The following is a 14459-nucleotide window of genomic DNA, read 5'->3' as shown; positions in this document are numbered from 1 at the left end:
GGACAGGGGGCCAGGCTGCTTCCTCAGGCGCTCAGCTCCAAGGTGTGCAGCTTTTGTACTTCAGCATCTGCTCTGTCCTCATTATAACAACTTCTTTGAGGAGCCTTGTCTCACTGCCTCTTTGTACTTGTCTACTGGGACTATCCTCTCACCCATGCTCCTGGATGCAGATCTCATGTTCCAGGTCCCCAGGCTTCATAAATTCATCTGCTGCTGCTCCAGAGCCTCCTTTTTCAGTTTTCTACTCTGTTACTGCAAAGAGCTCATAAGAATCCTGGTGCTCCAGGGGCCTTTTTTCACTTCCAGCACTAAGTGGCAGCCATTCAGCCACAGGCCTTCCAAATCCTTGTGTGTAGGCTCCTCCTAGCTGACACTGTGAAAAACCAAAATACTTTGAAAGGTTTAATTTTTGTCATGAGCACTGGGAAGGGAACCATTTTGAAGAAAAAGTATTCATAGACGTGTAAGCCTTGGCTATACATTCATGGTACTGTCTTTGAAAAATAGGGTAGTGAGCTTGGAAAACCAACAAGCAAACAGAAGGAATAATATAAGGAAACGTATTCTGCTTAACCTTTGGCAGACTAATTTTACCAAGGTAACCGTGAAATGAAGAGAGGCATGTCCTGCACTATATAAGAACAGGCAACAGCCTACTTGCAGGTGGGAGATTTGAGCAGTTGCTGTTTTCTAGATCTCTCTGGTGGGCTGAGGAGCTTGCGGAAAACCCTTGTCAGATTGAAATGCTACAGTAATGTTCTTCCCCATTTGCAGCCACTCATCACAAAGTTACACTGCAGGATAGACAATAATGGAACAGTTTGTATAGTGACCAAATAATCCAACCCCAGACCCAACAGGCAACCCACTTAAGGGCACAAATACTAAGTTAGCCTGTCCTTCCTTGCTATTTTACTACCACATTCAATCTGTCAATATGTGTCAACACAACTCTACATACAAATACTAATGAAACAGTAAATAATTTTTGTCCAAATTAAAAAAAACCTCAAACAAACAAACAAGCAAAAAAAAAAATCCCAAACCAAAACAAAGCCCCAAAAAGCAACTACAGCCAGTTCCAAGGCTATCCTGACAAGGAGAGGGAAGAGTTAACTGCCTAGGAGATGTATCTCAGTTTGAAGCGCTTATCCCATCCCAGACCCCCAAGAAATCTGGCTTTTGAGAGCTAAGCTGTGCTGCCTATCGATCCCTCTACAAGCTTTTCAAGGAAGACATGGGGCGACATTGTACTAGGAGCTCATTTCAGTGCCAAACTGGTGTGGGACAGCACAGACAATGAAAAGCAGAAGTGAAGAAGAAACAAAATGAAAGATTCCTTGCTTTTCAGGGCAGCAGAAGCTCTGTACTTTCAGCCAAAGGATCAGGGCTGGCAAAGAGCTTTCTTCTGGTAATGACCTTTCAATTCCTGCTATTGCCCTAGGGACTGCAGAGACATGAGGAGAAGCAAAATACCTACTGCAAGGTGCTTGTGGTTGCCTCCCACGTAGCTCTGTGCTCCCAAGATACACCAGAGCCTGCCACCAGCCAGCACACCTGGGGAAAACCACAGTCTGAGCTGTGCCAACTTCACCAGGAGCTAGGAAGGGCTTCTAAGATGACTGAGTGAGAATGGTGCCAACAGTAATTTCTCAACCCTCCCCAAATCCACCACACTCCCTATAGCAGGGAGAGTAAACCGGAGCCATGGCTGATTGCCCCACAGCACCAGTTACAAAACAGGTTTCCTTTCCAAGAATTCAATAGCCCTTCCTGGACAGCTGAAACCAAGAGCCTGTTCTAAGGGAGTGCAACTGAAGCAACTTGAGCAAACCAAAATGCCAGAGCACAGTCAGGCAGGCAAGTGCTGATGCACATGCCACACCTGCAAGGCTGACAGAGCAGCTCAGTAGCTCTCCAGCCATGATGCAAGCACAGATGCTGCTGCAATCCCTGTGGATGGAGCGTGTTGTGCTTTTACACTTTCAGGGGCCAGGCTAGGCCGTGTCTCAGGCTAGGATCTATGGCACACAATCTGCTTTGACAAGCTGAGGGAAGAAATGGCTCCTTGGGCAAACTGGCAGATACCCCAGCATTGTATTGTAGGAGGGCCACAGCTGAGAGGATTTGTAAAAATAAACATTCCCCAGACAGGGCACCCTGTGGCTGGTCTTCAAATAAAAGCTCATTTTAGGGTAGGAGGCCTCATCACACACTTAGGCAGAACTGGTCATTAGAAGCAGACTCTTCTGACTGCTGCTGTCTTTCACTACAGGATCTGTTCCAGACTGTCCAGAGAGGATGGGCTGGAATCCTTGAGTTTGGCTGAAACTGGAAGCAGCAAAAGGACCATCTTGGAAACAGGAGGTGGAGCTTCTTGCGGAGAAATTGTGTATCAGATACTGGAAAAATGAAACAAAATCTGGAATGGCTGTCACTGTCACATCATCTACCTCAGCCTTGTCTGGTGCTGCCACTGCCAGTAAGAGGCCACAAGCTCTGCGTTACGTGAGGCTCTGTCAGGCTTTGCCTGGGCTTGTCTTGGCCTGCCAGGAGCTGCTGTAGCTCATTTTGCTTTTACAACAGGTGTCTAATGATCAGATGACTGCTACCAACACTGTCTTGAGTTTTGTGCAATTATCTGGTGTTTGGGCTACCCAGTACAAGAGAGACATGGGCATAGTGAATCCAGCAAATGGACAGCACAGTGACGAGAAGACTAGAGCCTCTGTCAGATGGGGAGAGGCTGAGGGAGCTGGGATACTGGAAGGTCAGACATTAGAAAGTTTACATCACTGAACCACACAGTATTTAAGTTAAATCATTAGCATCACTGTAACTGGACACTCAATACCTTACTGGTATTGATAGAATTTCAGATATGAATTGGTTTTGGTGGGCCCAGAGTCTAATAACTAGGAGTGAAACAACCTAACCTGGACACAGCTGAATGGCAAGAGATACAGATGACACCCTAATTTTGTTGTTACCCTGAAATCCTCCCACTACTTGAAATAGTCATAGTAATGCCCCAAATGGTGGGTTCCGGTTCTCTGGTAGAACCAAGGAAAGCAGAATTGGAGGGATGTCAGGAAAAGAAACCCTATGCAAATTTTAGACTATTAATCATCCACATCACCTCAAAAACTGAACTTGGCTCAGTCAGCACTACAAAGAGGGACAGAGCAGCTGTGCTGTCCCACAGAATGCATCATGGCATCTTTCAAGCAAGTCTCTGTGTTGGCAATTTGAAGTTGGAAGATCTGTGGTGTGCTCTGCAAGGTCCCAGGACTTCCCCACTTCAGATGCTTTGATGCAGGTCAGGAAAAATTCTAACCACGGTTTGTGTGCTAACTCAGCGGCACAAATGAAAGCTGTTTGCACTAAAACCATGTAAGTCAGAAGGCTGGGCACACTTTCCACTTCACTAGCCTGTATGTGGTCAGAAGGAATTTTATTTATGCTCCATCCTGAGAACAACAACCCTGAGAAGTCCCCTAAGGCTGAAAGCAGCAAAACTAGGCTTTACTTGGTGGCAGGGAAGGAAGAGGAAAGCTTACTATGCAGAGCACAAATCTAAACAATCCCAGGCTTTCAATAAATGGGGTTTTTTTGCTTTCTGCTCTCCTTTAGGTCAGCAGCACGCCCTCCCAATGCACCAGGGTTAATTGTGGGCTTGATGCAGAGCTGGTTTGCACCGTGCCGGGGTGAGCAGTATGAGGTTTACCCAAGGGCAAATACCAAAGCCCATGGCTGCTTTCCTTAAGCCTGCCACAAACTTTTCACCATCTTGCTGAAGGCTTGCCACCAACCCCTTTTTAAATGCAAGATTCATTGTCCTAATTGTGTTTATATCCAAAACCCAAGCATTTTACTCCCACTTTTGAAGATCTCTAACATCCATTCACATTGCAATATACCATTACTTTTATTTGGAACTTACCCTCTCCATCATCTTCCACCAGCAGTTTCCTGAGGTCAGCTTGCTTGTGTTATCTGTCTGGGATCTGCAGATACACTGATGTTCCCAACACAGCTGGCATTACACAGTCGTGCTCTGGTCACATCCTTGGTCCCATCTGGGCCTTTCCAGCTGCTTAATGCCCTTGTGGAGAGTTATTCCCTAGGCAGCCAGCACTGCATGCACATGCACACCATAAGGCTGGATTTTGGAAAGCCCTCAATGAACCAGCCACATCCACCACAACCAGTTTGAGCACAACACTTGACACGACCGGATGAACTCCATGTGAGCGCAGCTGTGGGCAGCACACAGCTGGGGTCACTGCCTGCGCGCTCCATGGTGACAGCACTTCTGTTCAGGAATGCCTCTGCGTCCGGCAGGTCACCAGATGTGACACAGGGCGACTGGGCACCCACACACCATCCCGGTGCAGCACCTGCCTGCAGGACATCCACACAAGCTTACCTCGTGCTCACACTTCAGTGCCAAAAGGCGCACAATATACTCCAAGTGAAATAGGATCTTTTAATATCACATATCCAAACAAATAGTTCTCATTTCAAAATGCAAAATAGGTCCTTTGAAGATCAGCTGCTCCCAGGCTGTGTGAGCAGGGCGGGGCACAGCTGACTGGCACAACTGTTGAGGTCAGACCTCGTTTCTTTGGTAAGATACATGCCAGGAACAACGCGAATGTAGAGTTGTACCAAAAGAGTCCATTTAGAAGACTAATTATTACTCCACACCCCTTATCAGAGATTTGCATTTTAAAACAGTCATATACATTAAATAGCTCATTTGAAGTAGCACATATTCCGCTACCCCCACCGTTTTAAGAACAAGCAACACATGTGGGAGAGAAGGGAAACATTAAAAACAGGCTGTCTGTCTCACACAGTTTATTTAACAATAGGTAATAAGAAATCAATTTTAACAGTCTATACAGTGATCGAAAGTTCTTATTTATAAGTAACCAACTTTAATTGCATGATATACAACATTTGAGGGTTTTTTGCTTTCTATTTTCAAGTTTTACAGAAAATGGAAGAGGGTGGGAAAGGGGCATGGGAGAGAGAAAGCAAGCATAAAGAAGAAACCCCAGGGACTTTTTCTCAGGTTGAAATAATCCCATTGGAATTGTTTCTTACCCTCTTTTTTATGTTTTTTTCCTTTGTTAGATGTAAAAATAACAAAAAAATCTTTCAAGAAAACAGAAACCACAATATATATACTACATCCATTTGGCAGCTGCCCCTGTGTATTTCCAAAAATGTTGTCTTCTCTCTACATGTACAAATTACTTTAATACTTGAAGTTTTTTTTTTTTTTTAAGCTCAGACTCTTGTATAGAAAATTCTTGGAGGACAAAAGTAGACTTCAGGAGGGGACTGAGTTATTTAATATTTTTACATTTTTCAAAGAATTGACATATTTCCAACCAAAGAGGAAAAGATTGGTATTTATTTTTATATATATATATTTATATATGTAATGTAGTTTTAAAGCAACATTAACCCCTTTTGTCCTCCGGTTTTAAGAAAGGTTCTCCTGTGTTTTTCTGTTGTTCTGTTTTTGTGGTGGTTTTATTCGCAGTGACATGAAGAAAAACCAGATTAGGGAAAATGTTTACCATCTGCCTCAGTAAATAATAACTATCAATATTACATATTTTCATTAATTTAAAAAAAAAAAAATAAAACCTATTGGAGGCATGAGCAGGGCATCCTTTTGGTGAACAACCAAAAGACCACCTTACTCCCCTGACCTCCCCAACGCACACGAGGAAAAAAAAAAGCCAAGAAAAAGGACTGGTTATGATTCCAGCCATAACAAAAATATATTCTTTGTACTCTACTGTCCCTCAGGTTCGTTGTTGGTTTGTTTTTAAAACCACAAACTACTGCTGCAGAGTTCAGATGTGTTCCAGGGAAAAATGTCGTTTTAGCTAAGAAAGATTCAAAAAAATTTGTCTTCAGTACAAAAAGTCTTGCGAAAATAAGTTTTTTTAATTTTCTTTGTTTTTTAATTTTTTTTTTGCTCCCAAAATGCTACAACGTGTCTAGTGTATGTCTAGTGTACTCTGTGAAAGGTTTGAATTCAAGTCTGAGTTCTCGGAGCTGAGCCCCAGTTCCGTGGCGCTTGTACCATGGAGGCCTGCCATGCCGGCATTGCTAGCAAGCTGGGAAAGCATTGCACTCTGGTCCGGGCTGGCAAAGTGCCCTTGATCCATGGGGTTAGCCTGGGCAGCTACCAGTCCTGGATGTGGGGAGCTGGTCTGCGGGGAGACGTGGTGTGGAGAAGGCTGAGGCTGCATCCGAGGGGATGGGCTGGAATGAGGGGGCTGGGACTGGGGCCGCGGTGAGGGTACAGGCTGTGGAGAACGCACTTGATTGGTGAGCGATGAAGGGAGCTGCTGGCCCTGGAGGTGCGGGGACTGTGCCTGATTAGGGAGCATGTGCTGTTGGGGGCTCATAGGATTGGGCTGAGCTGGGGATCCCATCTGCTGCTGAAGCAGCCTTTGCTGGAAAGCCTGTTGCAAACTGGCTCCTGTCTCTGCACTCATGGCTTGTGGAAGCTGGCTTATTTGTCCCATGTTTCCTTGCTGCATCTGCTGCATGTGATGCTGCATTCGCTGCTGCTGCTGCTGGGGATACCCAACACCCTGGGGCTGCTGAAACTGGTTGTGGTTGGCCATCCCTGGCCCCAGTGCCGGTCCCGCTCCCTGCTGCTGCTGCTGCTGGTGGCGCTGCTGTTCCATCATCTGGTGCCGTCTCATCAGGAGATCTCGGAACTGGGGAGCCATCCCCGAGTGATTCATATTCATCTGCTGTGCCTGAGGATTCATCCCAGCCATGGCCTGCTGTGGCTGCTGCTGCGGCTGCTGCTGGGGCATGCTGGGTCTCTGCACTCCTGCTTGCATGGGGTTCATGTTCTGCATGGCCTGGTTGGGGTGCACCCCTCCTTGCTGCCCTTGCATGGCCTGCTGCGGCTGGAGCCCCGGCTGCCCCTGCGGCATGCCAGGCTGCCCCGCCATGCCCTGCGGGTTCTGAGACCCCGCGTACTTGGCTGCCCGCTGCTTGATGAAAGCAGCCAGCAGCTGAGGGTTGGAGTGAAGGATGTTAAGCACCTGCTGCTGCTGCATGGGTGAGCTGGGAGACCTGAGAGTCCGCAGTAGGTTTTGTAAGGCCGCCTGGGGCAGAGGTTGTTTCGGCTGAGCAGCACCAGGTACCTGACCCATCCCTGGCTGAGGGGCCATATTCATCGGCTGACCTGGCTGAGCTACTGACATCATGGATGGCCTCTGCATTCCTGGCTGCAGCTGAGCTTGGGGTAAGGCCCCCTGCACCCACGGTGGCTGCTGCTGAATTCCTGCTGGCCCCATTCCTTGATCTATATGGCCACCGGGACCTCTGCCTATCTGTGGAGGGTTCATTCCCATTGGTGGCATCTGGGGCATCTGGTGCTGAATCGGCCTTTGGAAGATCTGAACCTGTGCCATCTGGCGCTGGGTCTCTGCTGCCCGCTGGATCTGCATGGCCATTTCCACTGCTGCCGGAGGAGGACCCTGAACTGGTGGCTGTGGTGGCTGAGGTGGAGTTGGAGGCGTCACCTGGCCACCTGCCTTGCCCTGGGACACAGCGCTGGGGGGCTGAGTTCTTGGCATGGTGTAGGGTGGCATGCTGTTGGGAGGTGCAGGCTGAGGCTGTGACACAGGCTGGGGTGGAGGCTGGGGTTGCGGGGTTTGCGGTGTCGGGGGCTGCTGGCCCGTTGGAGTTGTCGGCGTGGCCGGCGTGGGCGAGGGCAATCCTTGCTGCTGGCCCGCCACGCCCGTGCGCTGCATGCTCGCCATCCTCCTTCGGAGCATCTGCGCCTGCTGCAGGCGGTGCTGGAGCTGTTGCTGACGGAGCTTGTGTTTGATGTTGAGGCAGAAGGGCACGGGACACTTGTTCTCCTGGCAGTGCTTTGCGTGGTAGCAGCAGAGAGCAATGAGTTGCTTGCAGATGGGGCACCCTCCATTGGTCTTGCGTTTGCAGCCTTTGGTGTGTTGGACAACCCGCTTCATCTTCTGACAGGACGGCAGCGAGCAGTTGGCATTGCGACACTGGCAGGCGTGGACCAGAGACTGGATACAGCGCTGGATGCTCAGGCGGCGGGAGTCGCCGGGGCTCTGCGTCGTGGCCGTCTGCTGGTTGTTGCTCTCATCATCTAGACCGAGGCCTAATTTTTCCATCTTGTGGTCATGGTTTTTAGTGTTATAGCAGGTGATGCACAGGTCATAATCCTGAAAAGACAACAAAGGATGAGTTATCAGTGTTCCTGAAACTCCATATGATAAATGAATGAAATGATGTCCTGCCACCTCAACAAACTACTCCCAGTCTGATCCAGGCAAATTGTTGCTCTAGGGAAAAATTCAATCTTTCATGCCATGTTGAGGTACTAGAGAAGGAATAAATCCAAATTATAGCCAGGGAAAATGTGTGGGTGTAAGGGTGTCTGAAAGCTACACAAATATATAAACCTTGAAAAACAAGTTGTCTCTGAGCTAGCAAGTCACACATTATTAGCCGGGCCAGAAAAATCCCAACAGGAAAGGAAAAGAAATAGGCAGGGGACAAATAGCTGCTCATCTGCTCCTGCTTCAAAAGAAGAGAGCAGGAGTGACAGAAGAGGTACCAGCTTTCAAAAAAGAATGAAAGCTGCATTTTCAGTTTGCGGTTGTGAGTTAAACAACAGAGAGTGCTGAAAGAACAGAACGCGTTCTGTGAAAGCAACAGCACGTGAGTTTAAGTTCAATCATTGATCTTTTTCTTTAAGAAAAAGACCTAAGTTCTTAGGATTGACTTAACCACAGGAAATGTAGAATTTACTTTCTGGTATATACCAAAAAGGTAAAAGCACACGTGTGCGCGTGTATACATATATAATGTGTAAGCATAGGAAATGGAAGTATCAAATTGTAATTAGGATCAAATCTGAGTCAGTCATTTGCTTTCAGCAGGCTAGAAAACTAAGAAGCCAGATACAATGATAATCCAGGTTCCAGTGGGCATTGAACCAAACCCCTGGACTCGATCTTCAAACACACTGCTTTTGCAAACACTTCTGAAGACACAAATGCTGTCTTGCAGCATTCTACAGAGACACAACAGAGTAGTGAAGGAGTCACAGGGCTATTGGGATCTGACTTGCAGCACAGCAAAACCTCTGTGCTAGAAAAGCAACAGAGAGCCCTCTTTACAGAAATACCGCTGCCCCGCACTTCTGACTCTGGAAGGAAAATGTACACATTGATCTTCAGAAAAATCAGCTGATCCTACCATTGCAGCTCAAGCCATGGCTACAATTGCCAATTTCTTAGGCAGCAGCACCTTAAATAAACTACAGAAAACAACTCTATTTCAGCTCTCCACAAGGTCCAAATCACACCAAGCAGCACATTAGCAGAACCACTTATTAAGGAAAATATTTTCCCTCCTTTCTGAACTGGCAGTAGATGAGCTTCATAGATCTTTTTCCATCAGTTAATAATGAGAAATCAGTTCAGGTAAAGAGCACTTTGGGCACAAAGATACAGGGGCAGAAGCAGGGAAAACTTTATCAAACATACCTCACAGACAGTACAATGCCATCTGGTCTCCACATGATGCTTGCACTCATTACAGGTGTAAACAAAGCGGTCTTGGCTCTGGGTATGCAGTTCCACCAGCATGCACATGGTTGACCACTGAGCCCTTCGTAGTGAGGAGAACTCCAGGTGCTTGTCTCTAGCAAGGGTTAGGAAAGCATCACGCCCATCCATCAGGTCACATGGAATGAGCGGGTCAGGCTCAATGATGGGGGGCAGGGAGTTGGCTGCAGGGCCAGCAATGAGACGGATGACAAAGAAGACCTGAAAAATAAAAAGACTCTATGCTAGCACTTACCAAGATGTTTTGGTCACCAAACCTCATTACAGAGTGTACAGTTCCAGGATCAGCTAACATTTGAATGACCTGTCGCCACATGGGGTGCTTGTGAGGCCTGGGAAATCTCGGACCTCTGGGTGCCCTGCAGGTTCACTTTCCTCTGAAGAAATAGGAAAGGGGCACTGGACTGAACACTAACAGTAGAACTGCTGTGGCAATCTAGACTGTTAGGAAGTTCTGCATGAGCACAGCTGCATTTATTCCCACTGCCCTTGTAGCAAAGAGCACCCAGACGTACTGGTACTGGTCTGTCTGGGTAAGCCACTCAGTTCTCCAGCCAAACCTGTATAATTTACAGGGCACGACTCTGTTTGAAGTATCAAAGCTTTGTACACCTCTTCACTGAAGTAAAAAACATTCTTCATTCAAAACTCTTACCTCCTTGTGCTTCTCCATAGTGGCATACAGCTTTTGGGAGAGGTCATTGGACACATTGGGCATGCCAGGCTTCTTCTTATTGCCACGACTCAAACTGCTCTTGTTTTTACTTGTCTTCTTATTGTTCTTCTTTTTGGCATTTTTGCTGTCTCCCTTGCTCACCTAGCAATTTTAAAGACATTTTATGTCAGGTATCTAGGCAACACCACATCTCAATTTTATTATTTTTACATATTCTATAACTGCAGGACAAACCACACTTCACCATCATTTACTCTGAAGACACTTACTAGGGTCCCCAGAAACATTAACTCCATTAGAATTACTCAAAAAGATATCAAGATCAGCAATACATCCAAAAATATTAAAAGCATAGATGCTCAGGATGTACAAGCAAAACATTATATAATGATCTTGTTTGTCCGTTACAGCTACGCACTCTTGGACAACCACCAAAGGGATCAGTAGATGAATTCTCAATGCAATTCAAAAGTGAAAATAACTGCAAAGTGCAATTTATATTGCAGTAAACAAAGGTAAGAAAGACTTAAACCACTTAGATTTAGTTTGCTACAGCTCAGACAGATTTACTTTTAACAGACTGCGTTAAACTGATTTTGGTATGAAGCTGTTGTTCTGAGTCCAAAATGCATTAGTAGTGCAACTTCTAGCATGCACCTGTCATAGCCTGCAACACTCAAACAAAACAGGTCAGCTTAATTTCAACTATATTCTGTTGCCATGAACAGTTTATTGCTTGCTGGGATGCTTAGAGAGCCCCTCAAAACCCCACAGCATAAGATGATTGAGGATGAAAGTAATTGTTAGCCAAACAAGCATTTTTCCTAAGCTTAAAAAAATTTTGTCAGAATGGAAATTCCCAGTGAACACGGATGACTATCACATCACTTGACAGTACAGTTTATTATTGCCCCTTCTTCAAGTATGTAACATAGGGTCATTAAAGACTTAAAAGTATTTGTAATAATAATAGTAAAGGTAAATAGTAATGTACTGCAAGTTGGCCCTATGTCTGGATTTTGGGACCAAACTGCTGTGAAGGCTCAACTAAATATTGACCAACCTCTCACAGAGCGCTAAATGATCCTTCACAAGTTGTTTCTGGGTATATTAGAGATGAGGATGTGAAGCTATACCTTGTGGGAAGCAAACAATAACTTCCTAAGAAAGATGTTACTTAATGCAAAGTTGACATCATGTTGCCTAATTTCCTGCACTTTGTTTAATTAAAGACCTTGAAAGAATGTATTGCAAAGAGCAGCACAGCAGAATCACAATTTTTAATTGTAACGTGAAACCTAAATATTTTTGATCCAAAGATCTTCCAGCAAAAAAATTTTAATCCCCCCTCCCAAAAAATCTAGTATCTGGTAAGTTGACAAAGCAGCAGTGTTTAAAGAGTTAAGTAAGAAGTACTACTGCATGAGCAAAACTACTAACCTTATCCTAGATTCACCATTTCTTCCATAAAAGTTCAGAGCATCCAAGGATAGGCAGATGCATAAATTCTGCATCTGTTCACTTTCAAACTTATTGTTGAATTAAGAGGCATCTCTTTTATTTTGAGGGTTTTTTTGTTGACCTTGATAACACAGCTGTACGTTCTCAAAAAAAATTGCACAAGACACCACCAAGAAATTTCTCTAGTTTAAAGTAGCCCAACAACAGTTCAGCAGTAATTTGTGCTTCAGATCCTCAATGCCTTAAAGCTACTAAACAAACCTATTGAGGGTCAAGTACTAACTCACAGCATTCCGTTACTTTCTCAGAACATTCTGCTAAGATTGGTGTTATATCATCTAAGTTAGAAAGAAAAGAATGAGCCACTATTTAAAAGCTAATACTTAAGGAAAAAACTTCCAAATCAGGCTGAGGTGGCAACATGATCATTGATAACAACTGGATTTCAGCAACAAAATACTCAACTAGGAGCTGCTTCAACAAAATTGCATTTGATAATCAGATAGTTTATAGCCATATGAACACACACTGTTTATCCAGATGTACCTTACTTGTATTTTACCAGCTCTAATTTAAAAGTTGAAATTTATTTTAGAGTGAAAAGTGACAACCTCAGTTAACCAAAGTGCCTTACGCCCCTCTTTTTTTTATAATTTGCCTTATCTAATCAGAACTTTTACATTAGATCATGAAAAGCAGAAGCATCCTTACATCTGTGCTTTCATTACTAGTGTTTTCTTCTCTCTTCCGTTCTTCTTCCTCTTGCTCTAGTTCCTTAATGCTCTCCTCCAGAACATTAGGCCAGAAGTCCCCTTCAAAGTAAGGGAGCTCCTTTGCACTTGTTAGACGGTCCTCTGTTGCCTGCTTAAATATATCCTAAAAGAGAGCCAGCCCACTTTTGGTTATCACGATTACAAGTCACACGATGAAAGGCAACATTCTCAATGACTGACAAGAAAAGGCATCAGCAGACTAAACAAATGAAAGCTTAATATTATAATTCATTTTACAAGAACACATTCTAAGTGGAAATTTAACAGTGTATCTGTTATAGTTTGTCAAATACATTTCAAATATTCCCACTCAGAAGAAAGAAATCATTATTGTGTGCTAGATTTCAATATGCATTCTTACCAATTGGGACAATGTAATCACCATAATCTCAACGTTCATTTAAATCCTTATTCCAAAGATTTTACATACTTCTAACTAACCTAACCCTGCAATTTGATCTAATACAAGAAGATTTAGGATTCCATATACGTTCTTTTGCTCTTTTACAGTACTCCTCAAGAATTTAGCTTGTTCTAAGGAACTATTTCAAGTCTTTTGCTAGTACGATTTCAGAAGCTACATGTTTTGAAGAGAGTATGTTTTAACTCTAAACTTTTGGTGCTCAGTTCACTTAAAACTAATGCAGTAAACACCAACAATCAGGCACAATGCATAAGGCAAGGAAGAAATCAAGACAAGATTGACCAATCTCCCCCAAGCACACACTTAACACACCTTGTAATCATGGACGATGCGCTCCGACACAGACTTGTCCAGCATCTTTTTGTACCACTCTTGCAGTCGCTTGGGTTTGGGTATCTTTTGGTCAGGAGGATGGCAGTGGAAGATGTAGTCATCTCCTTCACTGGGCGGGCACGCCCAGATGTGTCCAGTAGTATACCTGGCATGGTCAGACAAAACCGCGACATGTGGGCGCTGACAATGGACTCGCGCGCGCTCTCCTTTGGCACACCAGGTGGCGCCACCACCGAGGTTGGCAGCTGTTCCCAGACCTAACATTTCCATCTTTTCACCGATTTTTAAAAATCCAGCGCTATATATGGAGTGCTATATATGTAAAGGGTGCACATTTTACAGCCTACATAAAAAACAAAGCCTGACACAAATCTGCAGCTATTATTTCCCAATTAACTAATGGGAGAAAGATGGAGTCTAGGTATTTCAGTAATGAAATCTTGAGACAGAGCAGTAATAATTTACCTAGCAACATTTTAAAAACAGATTTAATTAAAGACATTCACTTTTCTATTGTAAATCCTCTGGTTTTTGAGAATCGCTTTGAAAAAGTTTTAGAATTATATCTGAGAATGAACAGGCACTGCCAACCTGTGGTACCGGGTGCACAATCTAGAGTACTATTAAGAGATGACAGCCAATTAGTAGCAGCTGCAGCAAATGTAACACCTAATATCACTTCTTTATCCTCAGTTCTTCTCTATAAGTTTTTGAAGAGAACTCTAGTAGGAGGAATAATCAGAGAAAAATAACCATCCTTGCCCTGTTGAGAAACAGCTCTTCAGAACCCTCCCTAAGCCCTGGGAGCTGCAGCCAGTTGTCATTCCTTCTGCCTGAATATGGAGAGATGATACTGCAAGACCAAGACTGTTCTCCCAAAATGAGAACGTGATGTTACCCATTAGCACAGAAAATAGCATTAAGTAAAGCTTAGGCTTGAGCTCTATGCAGCAAATGTAGACTCACAGATTAGAAAACAGACAATTTAAAAAGCAGAAAGAAACCTAATGTATGCTTTTGAAGTAATAAAGAACACACCACCTCACTGAGGTACTGAAGATAGTACTGCTTACTCCACTTCAACTCCCCTAACTTTTCTAATCAACTGCTTTAAACACAGCCCCTAACAATTTCTC

General features: G+C 44.5%; 1 protein-coding gene across 5 annotated transcripts in view; it reads right to left on the bottom strand.

Annotated features, from left to right (window-relative positions):
• Positions 1–5964: 5964 nt before the first annotated feature.
• EP300 (E1A binding protein p300) overlaps positions 5965–14459 on the bottom strand; it is a 61153-nt gene continuing 52658 nt past the window's right edge. For all 5 annotated transcript variants that reach the window (XM_068191371.1, XM_068191373.1, XM_068191374.1 and 2 more), the window contains 5 exons: positions 13303–13468; positions 12505–12669; positions 10312–10473; positions 9576–9857; positions 5965–8246 (listed from right to left, as the gene is read on the bottom strand). In XM_068191371.1, the coding sequence (XP_068047472.1) occupies positions 6024–8246; positions 9576–9857; positions 10312–10473; positions 12505–12669; positions 13303–13468 (2998 nt within the window). In that variant the 3' untranslated portion in view covers positions 5965–6023. The remainder of the gene's footprint in view (positions 8247–9575; positions 9858–10311; positions 10474–12504; positions 12670–13302; positions 13469–14459) is intronic.

The sequence above is a fragment of the Anomalospiza imberbis genome, chromosome 5 (genome assembly GCF_031753505.1).
Source record: "Anomalospiza imberbis isolate Cuckoo-Finch-1a 21T00152 chromosome 5, ASM3175350v1, whole genome shotgun sequence".
Lineage (NCBI taxonomy): Eukaryota > Metazoa > Chordata > Aves > Passeriformes > Viduidae > Anomalospiza > Anomalospiza imberbis.
This window is presented reverse-complemented; position numbering and strand designations above follow the sequence as displayed.